The sequence below is a fragment of the Capricornis sumatraensis genome, chromosome 13 (genome assembly GCF_032405125.1).
Source record: "Capricornis sumatraensis isolate serow.1 chromosome 13, serow.2, whole genome shotgun sequence".
Lineage (NCBI taxonomy): Eukaryota > Metazoa > Chordata > Mammalia > Artiodactyla > Bovidae > Capricornis > Capricornis sumatraensis.
Window position 1 is genome coordinate 54,935,881 of NC_091081.1, and position 20,058 is coordinate 54,955,938.

A 20,058-nucleotide genomic window follows, 5' to 3' on the forward strand; every position below is an offset into this window, starting at 1 on the left:
TTTCTCTTTGTCAATGCCATTTTTCCTAAGTGGACTACAGGAAGGAAATAGGGATTTACAATTGTGAAGGAAGAGATTTTGGTAAATACAAGGTGGTAATTTAAGATTGAGGGTAATTTTTATTTAAAATATGACATACTTTTGAGTCCCAGTTAAAGGGACTTTAAAGAAGCTGAGGTATAGATGTGGCAGTTGAGAGGAAAGGCTACTTCTGTTTTAGTGAATTACTGGAAGATGGAAAGGTCATGAGATAAACCAGTGAAATTGCTCAATTATGATAGAGAAGAAAAAGAAGGGGAGAGAAGGTGAATTGTTAGGAAAGAAGGAATGAATATTGATCAGATTTTCAGAAAAACCTATAAATAAACAACAGCCCATACTAATGCCAGTCACAGGCCTGAGTTTTTTGAAAACTAGTTCTATTTCATTGTGAATAAAGCTGTTCTTCGAAGCATGGCCTTTGTGGTCTCTGGGCCTGGGCTATGGAGTGTGATGACTGGATAAGAGAAGTCACCTTTCCACATTAAGTAATCAGCCTAACAGGGATGCTTATAGATAAGATTTCAGAAATTCTTCTTTGTGTCTCTCAAAAGGCTGCCATAACTAGTCATGTAATAAGGAATGACATCTCCTATTAATGAGTCTATGTTTTAATAGGCACCTCATCAGACTTAGAGATACTGAAGATGGCAGGGATGCTGATAGTGGTGGGACATGGAAAACCTAGAGAAAAGATAGAGAGAAGTCTGTGATGAGAGAGAAAAGGTAATTTTGGAATGGAGAGATTGGAAACATTGCATTCTGGTCTTGTGAATATTCACCAGACTTACAGTGTTCTTTTATTTCAAGGAACCAAGTTCACAGCTGTTAGAACTACAAAAGCAGCATAATCATGTTACATATCATTAGGTATCTTAGGTATCATTAGGTATCATGTTAGATAAAACTAGGTATCTTAGGTATCATAAACTATCTCAAAAAAAAGATTTAATGTTAACTTTTTATTTTGGAAATATATATAAAAAGAGGAAAGAAGAAATGAATTAGTCTGGTTGCCATTTCTCATTGGAGCCAGTTTAGAAAAAAAAAAACCCAAAAAAATTCTTAAGCCCAACAGTGACATTTATAACAATTTTCCTAATTTAACTCCTTTTCTCTTTTGCTAAGGAGGAACAGTTGTATTTTTGTCATTAATAGAAAAGGGAACAGTGCCTAAACAGCCTATTATAAATTCTTCTGGGAAAGCGTATTACAAATAATTGAAAACAAACCTGATTCTGTGAACTTGGCAGCAAATGTGTAACAGAAAGCAATTCAGCCCTGGCCCCTAGATGATTGATTAAATGTTTTATTCCCTTTACCTTTCATTCACGCTGTGTCTGTCAGAGGAAAGAGAAAAGGGAGTGTTGCAAACAAAATCCACTTTAAGGAAATAACTTAGGATAATGATCAATGACCTCCAATCAGCCATTTATTTTTCTCAAGTTTTAATGTCTCTGAATATTCATTATGTGTGGGCTCCTGCAGAAACTGAGTCCCTGAATTTTAGCACCCTTCCCGCCACCCCACCACTCCCCCCCCTACCCCCAGCTAATCAACAGCACAAGCTGTATTTGAGCTTCTTTGAGGGCAAGGCGCTGCAGCTTCCTGTGGTCAGTTATTAGTGTGAGTCCAGCAAAGGAACAAGAACACTGTGTACTCGGTAAATCTGCAGAAAACCTCCTCTTCCGGTTGTGTGGGAGGAGAGGTCCCTTGGTACATTCTGTTTCTTTGAAGGGACTAGAGATCTGTTGGTGCTATGCAGATGTCAGGGGTGCTCAGAGCCAACATCTTAACAAACCTAGTAAATAAATGATTGTGATCCAGTTCTGTACAGAATAATGGTAAGAACCTGAACTTAAGTTACTGTTGACATGGATCATATTTGTTGTTGAATAAAGAGTGTGAACTTAATACCAAACCTCTTCAATGAAACATTCCCTTAACACCTTGATATTTTCAAATGATATCTAGTCATCTGTGTATATCACAGTACTGGGTTGCAAACCTGGTGACTCCAACAAAATTTTAAGTATGATGGCACACTTATAGAGTCTCTTCCTGTATCAGATCGTCTTCCTTTTCATCCTGCTCTTCTCAAAAACTACTGCTCAGATGTTGGTAATTCTGCAGCCTCCTCTTCCAATAGCCTTTGTGTTGGCACTTGGTTACCTGCTCTGTCCTCAGCCCCCAAAGCTGTCACATTAGGGGATGGGAACAGCACTGAGCTGGAGGGGGTAGAAACTACAAAGTCCTGTGATCATTGTTTCTCTTAATTGCTTATCTGAAATTGGTGATGAGCTAGGAGGCAAAACACAGGCAGAGGTCCTGCTCTTTCTTCTTGATACATAGTTTCCCACTGAAGTTCAATATTCTCAGCACTTGCAGAACCACCTCTCCATTGTGAGTGGGAACTTTATCACTACTACCTTCTTCATCTGAGACTATTCCCAGGCAGCGCTAGTGGTAAAGAAAGCTTGCCAGTGCAGGAGACATAAGACATGCTGGTTCAATCCCTGAGTGGGGAAGATCCCCTGGAGGAGGGCATGGCAACCCACTCCAGTATTCCTGCTTGAAGGATCCATAGACAGAGGAGCCTTGTGGGCTACATACAGTCAATGGATTTGCAAAGAGTTAGACATGATTGAAGCGACTTAGCCTGCATGCAGATTGCTGATAGGTAACTACTGCAAAGGGCGCAGCACATCCTGCTCAGCAGACACACAGCCATTTGTGTTATTTTCCGTACTCTTTTGAAAGTAACAACAACTAACTCATTTTTCCTGTGTGCCAGGCATTTTCCATTCAGGTTGCATGAATTATCTTCTTTAATCTAGCAAACAACATAATAAGTAGATATTATTATTCTTACATGCCTTTTACAGAGGAAACTGAGGCAGAGAGCGATTAAGTCAATTGCCTAAATTCACATAAGTAGTAAGTGACAGAGCCAGACTTTGAACCTGGCAGTGTGCCTCAACATATATGATCATCAACTGTGATTAACTGAACAAACAGAACACATGTCCACAGATTCGTTCATACAAAGCACCAGAAATGTTATTAGCCCAAATTAAAAAAGCATATATATATATACACACACACACAAAATCCTTGTAGTCTTACAGGCAGACTCAATGATACTCAGATTTACACTTCCACTGAAATAAAAATCCTTCTGTAATCTAAGTATAAAATTTTGCTCTGTAAGAAAAAACAACTTCTTTTGTTAATTATTTTACTCTTTGTGTAATGAAGATTTTTAGGATTGGAGAGGTGAAATCTGTAGTTTCTTCTCACAAATCTAAGGCTGCAGACCATATTTAAAATAATAGAACATGTGACTTCACTTGAAAGCATAGAAACGTGCTCAACTGTAGAAGGACAGTTTCTCTGTAAAGATGAAATAAAATGAAGCAGAGCAAGAATAAGAAGCATGGAAGGTGAGTGGAGAATAAGCAAAGCTATTAAGAAGACATCAAAAAATTAATGATGTGAAGGCAAAAAAAGAAAAAAGAGAGAAAGGTGGCAAAAGAAAAGAATATTCAGAGAATGAGCCTGTCTTTGCACTGGTGAGAGGGTGATGTGGGTAAGCAGTCACCCTGGAGTAGGAGGCTAATTTGCATACACAAAGGTTAGGGATGTTAGACATCGGGCTAACCTAGGAGGCGTGCTCAATCTTGAAGACCTTGTGCTATGTTCAGTCCCATCCCATCCCTAAATATTTCTATGTTTCTGTCCTTTAAAGTCTCTGACATCTTGTGGTTTAACATCGAAACTTTCTGAACATTAAATTAATTGAAATTGCCAATGACCATCCCCACGTGCTCTTCTATGTAAGTGGGGAAAAAAAAGTAATGTATCTTTACATACTTCATTTATATACTTGCAACATACACACACACACTTCTTTGAGGAAACCTTGAGCCAGAGAAAGAATGAGAGGCTGCATTTCTTTTTCAAGTACACATCTAGGTTTTGTTCCAATCTGGTGACGCAGGATCTGGCTTTGTATCTAGACCTCTTGCTCCAAGATTTTATTTTAATTTTAAGCAAGTGTTCCCACACAGGGACTGAAAACAAAACAGGAAAATGTTGCTTAAGTTTTCCTTTGTGCTGTTATTATATGTCTTTCAAGTGTACTGATTGTTCTGTCCCACTAATGTAGGTCATTGTACTCTCAGTTGCTTTTTTTTTAATATTTGGAACTGTCTCTAACAGTCCTCCACAGTAAGGAATAGCATGTTAGTTTCACAGATATTTAGTTTTGATATTAACATATTATTTTCCCTTTCTCTCTATAACTTGAGATTTTAGTACTCCCTGCTGCTAAGTCGCTTCAGTTGTGTCCAACTCTGTGCGACCCCATAGACGGCAGCCCACCAGGCTCCCCCGTCCCTGGGATTCTCCAGGCAAGAACACTGGAGTGGGTTGCCATTTCCTTCTCCAATGCATGAAAGTGAAAAGTGAAAGTGAAGTCATTCAGTCGTATCCAACTCTCAGCGACCCCATGGACTGCAGCCTACCAGGCTCTTCCATCCACAGGATTTTCCAGGCAAGAGTACTGGAGTGGGGTGCCATTGCCTTCTCCTTAGTACTCCCTACATAGTAGAAATTGCCATGAAGTATAAATTAATTTATTTTGCATACCAATAAGTGGTTTTTATTTACAAAGATGCTTATACTAAACCTGTCATAATCAATTTCATTTATTATGATGTTAATAAGACCTTAGGTGTTGGTTCTTTGAAGAACAATTAATACTTTAGCCTTCAATTCTTAACAGGCTTTGATTCTGGTTTTATTAATATAGAGCTTTGCTTACATTTACCAGAAGGTTCTCTACTGCTGTGGATCAATGCCAGCAGACCTGATCTGGACCCAGGTCTGGGACTGTCCCTCTGTTTAGTGATCCTCTGTGCTTTATTATACTTCATTCTTGCCCCTTTGCAGGAGCCTAGACATTATCTGACCTGGGGATGGGTCCTGAGTGGTGACCTGGGGCATGGTAAACCATTTACCCAAAGAACTCTAGAATGGATAAAACCAGTGGGATAAACCTGGTTTAACTTCATGAAAAAAAATGAAGTTTTTCACTATGGAAATGAATTTTTCACTCGGGAAAGTGAACAAGCTAGATAATTCCAGAGGAGGAGGAGCAGGATAATAGAGAGAAAATGAAGTTAAAATCCTGGTGTCGGTCACAGACAGGTTTGGAATGGAAGTGAGACAAATAACTAATGGAGGGAGTGCATGGAGAAGATTGTGTCACCAGCGGTAAGCTTGATGTTGCTGCAAGTCTTCAAATAGTGCCTGGATAACTAGCTGTTATTCATTCAACAAATGCTTATTAAACCCCTACTCTGTGAGACAGTGAAGTGGTGAGCTGAGGAACTCAGCCGATGAGGTTGGACTAGAATCAGAACACATCTTGGCTATATGAGCTTAGCCGTGCTTGTGAACATTTCGATGTCGGTTTTCTCTTAAAAAAAGAGATCGTAATAACACCAATCTCATGATATTGTTGTAAGCATTAAGTGAGTTAATACTTTATGTGTTAGTACACACAGATCACCTGCGAGAGTCTCTGCGTGTTTAAATCACTTCAGTTGTATCTGACTCTTTGCAACCCCATGGACTGTACCCCACCCAGCTTCTCTGTCCATGGGATTCTCAAGGCAAGAATACTGGATTGGGTGGCCATGCCCTCTTCCAGGGGATCTTCTGACCCAGGGATTGAGACCATGTCTCTTTTATCGCCTCCATTGGCAGGCGGGTTCTTTACAGCTAGCACCATCTGGGAAACCCACTAGAGTGTCTGGTATCCAGTAAATACACAATATAACCACTATTGTTTTCATATCTAAGCTCCTGGATATTGCAGAGCAATTTCTTAAATAGCTGTGAGCTGGGAATAGATGCCTAATGATTTATTCTCTCAGTCTATCTTTGGTTGAGGCACACCCAGAACAAAATTTGGAGCAATGCGAATGTTTGAGGAGAGTCAAAGAATTTTTCTTCTTGTGGTTTTCCCTTCATGCTCTTCTCTGAAGCTACTCCTCTTGGATTCTTTCCTTGCTGTGAATTTCAGATGATGTCTCTATCCCTGTATAGTCTTAGTTTGACAGCACAAAGATTTAGTAATGACATCTGCACTTGATACAATTTAAATGAGATATTCCCAAAACAGACTGAGGAAACTCACTTTGACAATTTTTCTTTTGTCCATTTAAATATTGTATACTTTAACGGAGAAAGAAAAACACAAATGATAAGTGAAAAGTTTGCAATTTGGAGTACTTATATAAGTTGTTATTTGAAAATATTTATTAATTTTAAAATAAATGTAAAATGAGTTCATGTGAGTCAAGGTTCTTTTAGAGGAAAAAATGGTGATATTTACATTTAGTAATTATTTAATTTAGTAATTATTTCCTTTTTAAGGATCTTAAGTGTCATTGTTTCTTTTATACATCATGACCAATGGGGTATTTTATTCAATTATGATGGATTACATGTCACCCATCTGGACATGTTCCAGATGTAACTAATCTAAGATCAAAGTACTTAGAATTAAATGCTTTGCTGGATTGTTTGACTTGAACAAAGCACGAAGACCATCAGAAGCTTTTTGAAGGAAAGACTATACCAATTTTGAAACTTTGAGAAAATTGGAACTCCTAAACTAACAAAGAATTTGCTTCTATTTTTGATCTTTCCAAACCATTTACCCTTCTACATGTTAATTCCATAGGAGTTGGAAACTACTACCACATGAAATCTGGTATTGGTATAAAAACAAATAACTCTAAATAACTCTTGATACAGAGAGAGATATAGAGATACACAGAGAGACAGAGAGGCTGAGAGACAGAGAGAGGTGCTTTTCTTTGACCAAGAGAGAAGCTATACAACCTTTAGAGCACAATGTTTTAACTAGCTTCACTAGGATAGGAGAAAAATAAAAACAAGATGATCAATACATTGAAGAAAACTAATTTTCTTAACCTACTGCAGTTTGTTAACAACCATTGCTTTGACAGTGATGAATCTGCGTAAATATTTCTTGGATGGAAAGGAAAAGCTTTCATCCAGAAATAACAATTTCAAGAATTGTAATTCCAAAGAAAAGAAGGAAAGCAATTTAAGTCTCAGGGGCAACTGGAACCAGTTCAGTTCACTCGCTCAGTCATGTCCAACTCTTTGCAACCTCATGGACTGCAGCACGGCAGACTTACCTGTCCATCACCAACTCCCAGAGTTTACTCAAACTCATGTCCATTGAGTCTGTGATGCCATCCAAAAACCATCTCATCCTCTCTTGTCCCCTTCTCTTCCCACCGTCAGTTTTGCCCAGCATCAGGATCTTTTCAAATGAGTCAGTTCTTCAAATCAGATGACCAAAGTATTGGAGTTTCAGCTTCCGCATCAGTCCTACCAATGAACACTCAGGACTGATCTCCTTTAGACTGGTTGGATCTCCTTGCATTCCAAGGGACTCTCAAGAGTCTTCTCCAACACCACAGTTCAAAAGCATCAATTCTTCCACTCTCAGCTTTCTTTGTATTCCAACTCTCACATCCATACCTAATTACTGGAAAAACCATAGCCTTGATTAAATGGACCTTTTTTGGCAAAGTAATGTCTCTGCTTTTGAATATGCTATCTAGGTTGGTCATAACTTTCCTTTCAAGGAATAAGCGTCTTTTAATTCCATGGCTGCAGTCACCATCTGTAGTGATTTTGGAGCCCCCCAAAATAAAGTCAGCCACTGTTTCCCCATCTATTTGCCATGAAGTGATGGGACTGGATGCCTTAGTTTTCTGAATTTTGAGCTTTAAGCCAAACTTTTCATTCTCTTCTTTCACCTTCATCAAGAGGCTCTTTAGTTCTTTGCTTTCTATCATAAGGGTGGTATCTTCTGCATATCTGAAGTGACTGATATTTCTCCTGGCTTCCAGCACAAGCTGAAATTGGAACAAAGTAGGTGTCAAAAGGCAAATATTTTATGGGAGAGTGAAAGACTGTTAAGACTTAGCTCAGGGTACATTTGTCAGTGATACAGTCATATTTCTTAAATAGCTCATTAAGCTGACATTTCCTTGTATTCTTGGAATAAGTTAGTTAAGGGAGTTAATATGCACAGTCTTCAATATTTTATATGTTAAACTATTACTTTTCCAGCATCATAGTAGTTATCAACCTTGGAAGTGTATTTGTTTCTGTTGGGCTTATAAACTTCTAACAATAGTGTGATATTTATTAAGGACTTTTCAAAATAATTCAGTACATTGTGCATAAAAAGAAAATCTTTCCAATTCTGATAAGTAGGAATATTGAGGCACCTAAGCATATACAGGTATATTGCATTATTATACCTGATATATATATATTATATAAAAATGTCTCTATTAGTGACTTAAATAATATTTTTCATGATTCATCCAAATGTTTGGACGACAGGAATCCCTATATAATGTTTTTTAGGTTCTTGAATTATTATACCCGTAGTGAGATTTATCAAAGAATGGCAAATAAAATATGTACTAGAATTCTTGATGTAAACCCAATAAATCCAATTAAAAAGATCAGTGAATATATACAAAGTCAAAATTTAAATAATATACACACTGCAACATTTGTGACTGTTTGAAGAGTTAATTCATCGGAAATTCTATCACAATGTGTAATATTTAGGCACTGATGATTACTCACTCAAATTATTGAATTTATTATACACTATTCATTAGTTTAATCAGTAAAACTGTACTGTAAATAAGACAAAGTTCCTATTCTTGGCAGACAGAATAAAGTAAATGGGCAGTGATAATAGCAGAGCTTGGAGAATTCATAGGAAGAGTCCTAGACAGCCATGGAACTATGCATGGAAGAAAGAGAATTGACATCTTAGCTGAGACCAGAAGGATGTGTAAAGTACATCTGTGCTAATGAGAGCAGTAGGGAGACATAAAACATGTTTGACAAAGGCTCAGAAATGAGAGAGATTTATGACACAGAAGGGAAAGTGAAAATAATTCAGTGACCTGAAATGTGTTAATAGTAAGCATCTAATAAATATTTCTGAATGAATGAGAGGCTGACTGACTAAATGAATGAGTGAGAAATATTGAAGTATGAAGAGGTAGACCAGAGATAAAGTTTTGTAAGCATGTGTGTTAGGCCTTCAGAGAATTTCATTTTCTGGATATACAAATGAACAGTATTTGAGTTGAGTAAAAATAACCATAAAACAACAACCATTAGTTGGAGGAAATAAAATAAGGGGAAAAGAAAATGAAAAAAAGACTTCAATAAACTGTGCCTGATAGAACTGGAAATAATGGCCTGAAAAATGGTTATAATACCCCATTTTCTCACTAAGATCCTAAAGATTCTCAAAATATTATTTACTTACTTTTGGCTGTCCTGGGTCTTTGTTGCTGCATGGGCTTTTTCTCTAGTTGTAGTGAACAGGGGCTACTCCCCAGCTGCAGTGTGCACACTTCTCACTGGGGTGGCTTCTCTTGTTGCAGAGCATAGGCTTTAAGGCTCTTGGGCTTCAGTAGTTGCAGCACGTAGGTTCAGTAATTGTGGTTTCTGGGCTCTAGAGCACAGGCTCAATAGTTGTGGTCCACAGCCTTTGTTGCTCCATAGCATGTAGGGATCTTCCTGGATGAGGGATCCAACCCATGTCACTGGTATTGGCAGGTGGATTCTTTACCACTGAGCCACCAGGGAAGCCCCAAGAACCTAATCATTCTTGATAGAGAAATCTCTAGTCTGAAATGTTTAAATATTTTATTAACTGGTTTTATACATGACATTTTGTAAATTGTATTATTTATCCAGTGTATTTTTATTACCCATGCATTAATTTTCATATATTCATATATTTTCATATTTTTAAGACTTTAAAAGTATTGCATTGATTTGGATGAGTTTTAAAAACAAAGCGCACTGAAACTTCTCTGATGAGATAAGAAAGGTTATTTTTCAATAACTATTTAGTTGTATATAGTAAACATAATGATAACCTATAAAGATGATACATTTACTAATAAAATTTCCTTCTAGAGACAAGGTAGTATGTAACTGTTAATTAACTTTATTGATAGCTATTGCATGTTCATAGGGTTTAAAGAATCTATAGTTTAAATATACTGTTGTGTTTTCATAGACTCTAGTATAACTAAAAGCACATCAATTTATAGTTTGGACTATGAAATAGAATATCAATGGATAGATTTACTTTTCTTGTGCTAAAATTAAGTTGAATAATCCTTAAGTTGAAATACAATGTCTTATGACATGTGTGTCTTTCTTGGCTGAAAATAGCCTGTTGAATAAAACTTTAAGTTAACTAATGTTTAACTAATATTAGCAAATATAGTAGACCTTGATGTAAGTGAATTACAGATCAAAGCTGTTAATTCCTAATGATCTCCAAATCAACTTAAAATGCTTTGACAGAAAATGATATAAAGGATTACTGACTTTAAATTCATACTATGGAAATACCATACTCAAAGATTTACTCATATGAAAACAGAAAAATTGATTATTCTATGAAATTGATCTTCAAGTAGGAGGCTAGTTAAATATTTAGAATTTATGTTTCTTTATCCAAATATTTTTACTTAGCAATTATTTTTTTAAGGTGCTGTACTGTTTTCTGGGGATATATCAGTTAACAAAGTAGATTAAAAATCTTGAAATGCTTGGGACTTGTGCTCTAGAGAGTGGAGAGAAATAATCAACAAAGAGGTAAATCATATTCATGGTATGTTAAGAAGAAACATACTGTGGAGAAAAATGAAGCAGGTAGAGGAAAATAGTGAGTGCCAGGATGAAGTTTGCATTGTAATTAGATAGACTTGGAAGGACTCACTGAAAAGGCCTAATCTAAGCAAGATTTGAAATGAGAAAGTGAACACTGCAGTATCTGGGAGAATAACATTCCAGGCTAGGGACCCAAGTTTAAAAGCCCTGAGGTAAGATCCTACCTGGCATGCCCAAACAAAATTGGCAGCCTGGTGGGAGCAGTGTGGATAAGGGAGAAAGTAGGAAAAGAGCTCTAGAAAATCATTGTTTTCTTCTTTGGCAGTTTTAGTGGGTAGGGATGGGACGCTGACATTGCAGATAGTATAGGATCTCTCAGTTCATTGTGAAAATTTGGCTTTTATTGACAGTAAAATAGAGAAGCACTGGAAAGTCTTACAGAAAAGCATGACATGACCAGGGTTATAGTTTATAAGGAATATTTAGAGAGCTCCCTGAAACAGATACTGACCTCAACACAATTTGAAAGCCCATTTTTGAGGCACCAAATGATGAGAGAATAAAAGCTTTTGTTCTCATTCAGGAAATAATGACTTTTGGGCAGTTTGATGGTGATGAATGTGGTTATGGCTTGAGGCTTGAGATGAGAAGGGACCTCTTTTGCAATGGTTTACACCATTTTCATAAAGTTGATGACCAGCTTTTAGCTCTTGCATGAACCTATTGAAGAGGAATTTCTTTGCAGAAGTTATTGAAGATCATCTGGCAAACAGAAGGAAAGAAATCATAGACCAACTTGCAGTGTGAGTAAGAGCTGGCTTTGTTTGGTCTACAGTATTTTAAATTATTAATGCTAAACTTGTGGTTTTTGTTTTTAAGAAATACAGAGAATAAATTGATGGAAACATTTACCAAAAACTGAGGGGAAAAAAAATACAACAAAAGCAAACAAAAAAACGTCTGCTGTGTTGCCAAAAAACTCCTAAGGAGCTAAGAGCAGTAGCAGGGTGACCTGTTCAGATCATGATTGTAGTACACAAGTTCAAGATGATGAAAGCCTGGACCAAGGTGGCTTTAGGGGAGGTGGTGAGAAGTGTTTGAATGCTGGATATGTTTTGAAGGTAAAGTCAACAAGATTTGCAGAAAAACTGGTTGTAGGAAGAAGGAAAACAAAAGCAGGCAAGCATGACTCCAAGTTGTGAGTCCTGGGTAGTTGTAAGGATAAAATTATTTAATGAGATTGGAAACACTGGGAGATGAAGAATAGAACTCAACTTGAGATACAAGTTTGAGGTACCTATTAGACAGCCACATAAAGGGATTAAGAAGGCAGCTGGATTCTGCATCTGGACCTCAAGAGGAGAGATCAAGCCTGGAGATGTTGAGCGTGGGAGGCATCAGTATAGGTGACATTTAGATCTGCAAGCTTTGGTGAAATCACTATGTGGGTAAGTCTGGATTGAACAGAAGATAAGGCCAAGGACTGGGCACTGTGGGATTCCAATTTTAGAAAGTGAGGGAGGAGAAAATGTAGTAAGTCTTGAGCGGGATTGAGAAGAGGTAGCTGAAGATATAAGGGGAGAAAAAAGACAGTGTAGTGTCCTGGAAATCAGTGGAACAATCAATTTCAAGTATGATGGAGGCTGAAAGCTGATCATTTGGGGGTTTCTCTTGACCACCTAGAGCCCGAGTCAGAACCTTTGTTTGCTTGCTTTGTGCTGGAAACACAGTGACACACTGTCACCTTTTCCTAACCTTCATATCGCTCATTCCCTGTCTCCAAAGATATGCTTGCTTTCTTTTTTCCCTCCCACTGGATAAAATACAAGTGATTAGGTTCATTTTTCAGAGTTTTTATTGTGATCTTATTCTCCTTCTCTGATTCTCCTTCTCTGAACTAATATATTAATTATGATTAGATCTAAGAGGTTCCTCAAGTCTTAGCCACTCATTTACATACACATTCTTTGACCACACCTATAGATAGTTGATCTCATCCTACATATATGAAAATTATTGTTATATCTCCTGATGTCACCTTACTCTCAAACTGTTGTACCAGTTTCTTTGGCACACCTAGAAATTGATGAATCAAAGGGGATTTCAAAATATTCATCAAGTTGTCAGTTTCATCTACTTCCATTTCTCATTTCAAAGAGTCTTATCATTATTAATGATCCTTAAGTAGCCTTCATTCTTTCACCTATCCATTTACTCAACAAACTTGTATCATTGGGAGGGGTATTAGGAGTGTAGCTCTTCCAGTAATCTAAAGCAGATGTAGTAATATAATAGAAAAACATAATAATAATAATAATAATATGAACATAATTACCTAGACTAAAAATCAGATTACTTGCTTCGTAAATCATTTTTAGTTAAATTCTAATCAGTAAGGTAAAAATACCCATAGAGGCCCCCAAATCTTAGCCATCTGCAAGTAAATGTGATTTATATGGCATCCTTATACTAAAAAAAGATAATGGTTTCGATGGGTAGAGCATAATATTAATTTGGTCATTTGGTCATAAAAAGAGATTTTTTTTTCTTTTTATCTACAAAAACTAATTTCAGAGAAGAGTAACTTTTAAATCTAAGAACCAATTGTTTAATCAGGTTGATATTTTCAGTTGGAATGAATTCCTTTGACAGCTTGAACATATATCCACCGACATGTCTGTAATGGAAATCATTTCAGAAGACGCTAGACTGACACAGACGTCCCATGGCCTCGCAGCAAGACAGTGGTAGTCTTGAGGAATGATACTTTTCATCTTTTTGAAGATAGACACTCTCCAGTTGTCACTCCACAGGAAATCAGGAAGCATGCTAAACTCCAGTGGACTTGGAATTACACAGCCAAGTGCCAGTGGAAATAGCCTACCCAATATTATGATTTATTTTGAAGGAGAGTTTAAAAAAAAAAAAAACGGAAAAGGGAAAAAATGGAAGTAAGCTACACACAACATGGCCAAACAGCTGTCTGGTTTTCTGTCTCAGAAACAGCTTGGAACTAACTATTCTCACAAGATCTCTTGGCAGAGTAGCTTGATGAAAATACCAAAGCTGTGAGGAGAAGTGTTCTTTTGCTGAATCCTTTCTGTAGCTATCATATGGTGTATGATATGATTTAGGTGTTCAAATTTAGGTGTTCAAACCTAAAAAACGGTGCACAAATTTGAACATGTGCACCGTTTCTTTTTAAAGTTCCTTCATGTTTAAATGAGGCACTTATTAATTCCATGTACAGAACAAGTGCAGTTCACTGTAGCATTAACACCAAATAAACCTTAATAGTTTTTAGAAACATTAATCCTAGACATGTTCTGATTTCCTTTTTTCAAATGGCTTTTTTAGAAACAGTCGAGGAAGAGCTTGATAAGACAAATTTAAGTGTGAATTCAAGGACACTGGTGATTTTTGGGGTGCCCAAACTAATCTCTAAGGGGAACTCATTTTAGCTGCTGTATACATCTATTTATTCATTCTTTAATGGATACCGTCTTAAGTAATAGAGACAACTTGATTTTAAACACATTTCTGGCTCACCTGCTAGATGCCAGAACTGTGAAACATACAAGATCTATGTTACTCTTCAAATGTTCGGTGTCAGAGGGAGGACATTCAGCATTTCGAGATTCATTATTTTAGGAGACCTTGAATTTTATCATCCTCAAATGTTGATTAAGTGAATTTATTTTTTATTAAGTATTCAAAGTGGAGTCAATTAGCTGGGACATTTCATATTTTTATCTCGAGGCATTTTGAGTCTATCCTTTGTGACATCAGAATTAGTTTCTCATCTCAGAGCTTGCTGTGTTTATTCCTCTAGTGACTCAGTAGTTTATTGGCAGTCAGTCTGTAAAATGCTCTCGGGGATTATCTAAATGCAGAATGTTAGGAATGGAAACACATATTACTTCTCCTGTCAAAAAAATGTAATTAACACACATGATATATCATCTTGCAAAAGTGGATGAAAATTCCAGTGGGTGACCTCAAGTCACAGTTTCCAGTGCACTTACAGACTGTCATGTTTTTGAATAGCTCCCAGCCCAGGACTCCTTTCTTCTTGTAATCCTGTCTCTTTAGCCTCCTGTATGTGCATACACACAGTATGTGCATGTATTCAGCCCAAAACCCACCACTCAATTTCAGTTTCTTTAACAGTTTTGCTTTGATTTGGTTTATTGCATAGGTAAGAATGCATTAACAAAGTACAAAAAATTGAATGTACTTTTTCCTATCTGTATTTTGAGAGCTTCCTCATTGTTTTGTGTGGTACACATAATTCACTGTATAGATGTATAATTTATTTAACCCATGTCTTATTGATGAATATTAGGTTCTTTCCAGTCTTTTGCTATTTTCAAAAAATATTATAGAAATTCAGTGCATTTTTACATATCACTAATTACATGTTAATTGTATACACACACACACACACACATATATTAATAAAACATTTGTGTAGTGTAATTTCCCAAAAGTGGAATTTCTAAGTAAAAAATTCTGTGCATTTGTAATTTTGACAGGTATTGCTAAATTCACCTTTATAAGGATTTATACCATTTTACATTCAACCTGTAAATGTGTAACAATTGCTGTCCCCAGGGAGTATTATTAATATTTTAGGATTCGACAACTTGAAAAAATGGAGAAAGCTTTTAGAGTGGATTTAATTAAGAGTTCTGTTATAAATGAGGTTCACTAATCTTATCAGAAGTTTAATAGCCATTTCTATTTCTGTTTCTTTAAATAGTTATATCTTTTACCTATTTTTGTGTTATGTCATTGGTATTTTTTCTTGTTGATTTATAGAAGTTCTTTAGGCATTATAAAAATAATTCCTTTATCTGTGATAGAAGTACTTCTTATTTTATATAATGGTTTACCTCCCCCCCACCCCCATTAGAATTTTCTGCTCTCAAAATCCCTGTTGAGAGCATGTGGGCCTCAATTCACCTTTGAAGGATAATCATTTCTCTGATTTTTCATGGAAAATGGTATGGTTAGATTTGATTTCTTCTGGTGTCAATTTTGCAAAATTATTTTCCTAAAGAATATTCCATTCTACTCAAGTTTTAATATATTTTCAAAGAGCATATTTTTCATACAATGTGTTATAGCCTTGATAAATTTTGCCTTCTTAAGCTATCACTTTCTAAAAAAGTAATAACAAAAGCCACCTTACTGAAATGTCTCACTGTGATTAGAGATTTGTGTAATTTTTCTGGTAATGTGTTGATTTTTACTCTCTTTATATATTTTAAGGCAATATAATTAGATACTTTCAAGCTCAGAATAAAAAGAAATTCGAGTTCCTGATGATTTCTTGTTTTTGTCTGATATTTTGTTTTCTGGTTTCCCACCAGAAAATATATGAGAATATATGCCAGAATCTTAAATAATTTTTGGCTGCAATAATTTTCAGAAAAAAAATGACCGATTTAAGAATTTTTGGAAATCCTAGGAAGTTCAAGTAGATGCACTGACTTGGAACATAGAAATATAATTAATTGCAGTATATAGAAAATGCCTGAAATAGAAACAAATAAATTGCAGGTACATGTACGTTCATAATATTTCTCAATTACTTCACTGCATTCTAGTAAATATGAACCTGTATCTGCCTAACTGAGAGAAGGGGAGCTTGACTATTTGTCTAAGAAAAGTTAAATAAAACCAGATATGTAAGTCTTGGTAACCTTAATTGTTAAATTATTTCCCAAATTGTGTAGATTCATATTTCTTTGATCAATGGGAGACCGAGTGCTGATGATCCTTCTCCTGAACTGCTAGAATTTACCTCTGCTCGTTATATTCGCCTGAGGTTTCAGAGGATCCGCACCTTGAATGCCGATTTGATGATGTTCGCTCACAAAGACCCAAGAGAAATTGACCCCATTGTCACGCGAAGAGTAAGTTATGAGGAATCATATTGGAATCTATGAATAATATTGGGCCTATTGTTTTAATTGTCTGTTAAATAGGTTTTTTTAAATTTTTTAAATGATTTTATTCATTTATAGTTGTGCAGGGTCTTCATGCTGCGTGGACTTTTCTCTAGTTGCCACGAGCAGGGGTTACTCTCTAGTAGCAGGGCGTAGACTTCTCACCACGGTGGCTCCTCTTGTTCCAGAGCACGGGCTCTGGTGCCCACAGACCTCAGTAGTTGCGGCTTCCAGGCTCTAGAGCACTGGCCCAGTGGCTGTGATGCATGGGCTCAGCTGCTCTGCCACGTGGGGTCTTCCCAGACTGGAGATTCTTTACCACTGAGCCGCCAGGAAAGCCATCAGGCGTAATTTAGATTCTAGTTTTGCATGCTCGTATCAGGTGAGAGAGGCCTGGGAGCTGGGAGTCCTCAGCCACAGTCCTTGGTTCTGCCATCAAAAACTCTGGGGCCCTGGGGAGCGCCTGTTCCTCCCTCAGTCATGTCTGACTCTTTGAACCCCACAGACTGTAGCCCACCAGGCTCCTCTGTCCATGGGATTTCCAAGGCAATAATAATGGAGTGGGGTGGCATTTCCTTCTCCATAATAGTCTTTTAAATAGTTTTTAAAAATAGTTTTCAGTGGGGGAATGAAAGACTTTAAAATTTCATGGACCTTCCTTTGTTTAAATCCAACCTCTGGGCCACTTATTAGATGTGTAACAAATATCAAACTTTGTAACATTTCTAAACTTTAGTTTCCTCTTGGTACAGTGGAGCTCATACTGCCTAGTTTATTCTCTTGATTTTGAGGACAAAGTTAGTTTTTTCCACACCTTGGGTTATCTGTAGTACTATTATAATTGGTCTTGTGGGCTTGTAACCCACACTAAGAAATGCATTTTATATCATGACTCAGTACATATACACACACAGGCAGACACTCACACCACATCACATCCTGATAAACTTTAATATGCATGGAATTAACTGGTGATGTTGTAGATATGCAGATTTGAATTCAGTAGATCTAGGACAGAACTGAGAAACAGCAGTTCTAACAATTTTGCAGGTGATATGGATGGCACTGGTCCATGGACCATTTTATCTAAATAAATAATTTAGTTTCATTCTTCTTTAATGAATCACAATGCACTTCTAGTTCTAAAGAATACAAATATTAGGGAAAAAACTGATTGTATACACTTTTATTTTCCTTTATGAATTGAATATCAGGGAAAAAAATGGTTATAGCATCCTTTCAACATGTCAGTGGAAACAGAAGCTAGTAGAGGTGTTATTTTCAATCAGAAATTTGAGAGATTATGACATAGATGATCTGCCCAGTTTCAGGCAGTTTAGTTAAGTCGCCCAGTCATGTCTGACTCTTTGCAACCCCATGACCTGCACCACTCCAGGCCTCCCTGTCCATCATCAACTCCCGGAGTCCACCCAAACTCATGTCCATTGAGTCTGTGATGTCATCCATCCATCTCATCCTCTGTCATCCCATTCTCCTCCTGCCCTCAATCTTTCCTAGTATCAGGATCTTTTCCAATGAGTCAACTCTTTGCATCAGGTGGCCAAAGTATTGGAGTTTCAGCTTTAGCATCAGTCCTTCCAATGAATATTCAGGGCTGATTTCCTTTAGGATGGACTGGTTGGATCTCCTTGCAGTCCAAGGGACTCTCAAGAGTCTTCTCCAACACCACAGTTCAAAAGCATCAATTCTTCGGCGCTCAGCTTTCTTTATAGCTCAGGTTGCTATGAGTCATAACTATGATTCCTCCTATCCATGTCCTGCCAGGTTCCCTGGTTTATGTCATCTCCCTTTTATGCATGTATACAACCAAGACAGTATTAGCTAGAGACTCAGTTCAGTAGTAAATCCATAAATCAGATACATGCAAACAGAATATCTACTGTGTGACTAGAAGCAAAGGAGAAAAGAGGATTGTAGGGAGAAACTGAGATTGTGAGACAAAACATTGTTCCACAATGACCCTACTGGGGTTCAACTGTTGCCACCAGTTAGCAAAGTGCTGACCCTACAGACTGAATATTGAAGGGCAGTGCTTTTCACAAATATGTGAGGACTCCTCATACATTTTCTCATTGCTTAACTTCCTCACACCTAACTTCTCCATCATTACAAAATAACTTTTAAAGTCTTATGTCCTCATACAACACATGTTGGATGTTTTAGTGCCCTTTCCAAACCTGAAATACTTTTGACTTGTGTTATATTTCAGTCTGTTGCAAATTGTCTTCTGCAAAAGTCATCATTATTTTATAGTAAAGTTTAGATTCTTCACTTATTAAAAAATCACTTTTAATTATAATTTTGCCATGACTTAAAAATACACACCAAGGAAGACTGAATAATTTTGAAGTGAAATTTAATCTTTCCTGACAGTATATCTATCAAAGAAAAAGAAATCAATGGAAGTAAACATGTTCCTTTTATCATCTTTTGCTGAAGGCAGAGAGGGTGTTGGGGTGCACATCTATTATTTGTAACTTCACTGTATATGAACCTTTAAAATAGTGCAGTAAAGTTCAACATATAATTATATTTTTTGAAAGTACTCAAGTTCTGTAAACCCTACATATAAATTTAAATATATAAAAATAGAATATTGAATTTTAACTCTTCTTCATGACTTAGAAATGAAGCATTACACATTTATATTTAAAGCAAATGTTGCAGTTTTAAAAACATCTACAAAACTTCTGTATCAGCTTTCTGAGCAACTGTGCCTGTTTGTATCTGTATTATTAGGTGATGAAGTTAGTGAAAAGCAGAGTCTAACGTCTAAATTAAATCTAAACTTCATTGCAAATTACAATAGTGTGAGGTATAAGTATATCAAGTAAGATAAAGTAACACAAAATATTATAAAAGATACTGTATATAAACAGCAAAAACAAAAAGAAAAAATGTTTAAAAAAGAAGTAAATTAGAAAAGAGAATTTGTAGTCAGGGAACTCAGATTTGTATCCATTTATTTATTCTCACTAAATATGTGTGTGTGTGTTTAGTATAAATAATTGGAATAATCGAACTATCTACCACTGTGATGGCTATTTGGATTCCATAAGATAATGTGAAGTACTTTCACAACTAACTATAACTTGTGATATACAAATTAGTTAATTTTTTTTAATTGTCCAGTTGTATAAATTATGAGTAACCTTTCAAAAATAGCTAGGTAGATGAAAATAATTTGAGGCAGTCCTATGGTAACCTAAACAGGAAGGTAATTGCATGGACATTTTAACATAATAATGAAGAAATAGTGTTCTGC

The 20,058-nt window shown here is 36.4% G+C and overlaps 1 protein-coding gene across 1 annotated transcript in view; it reads left to right on the forward strand.

Annotated features, from left to right (window-relative positions):
• LAMA2 (laminin subunit alpha 2) overlaps nt 1-20,058 on the forward strand; it is a 674,179-nt gene that overhangs the window by 231,108 nt on the left and 423,013 nt on the right. Inside the window, exon 5 of the mRNA XM_068984950.1 lies at nt 16,560-16,739. Coding sequence (XP_068841051.1) covers nt 16,560-16,739 — 180 coding nt within the window. The remainder of the gene's footprint in view (nt 1-16,559; nt 16,740-20,058) is intronic.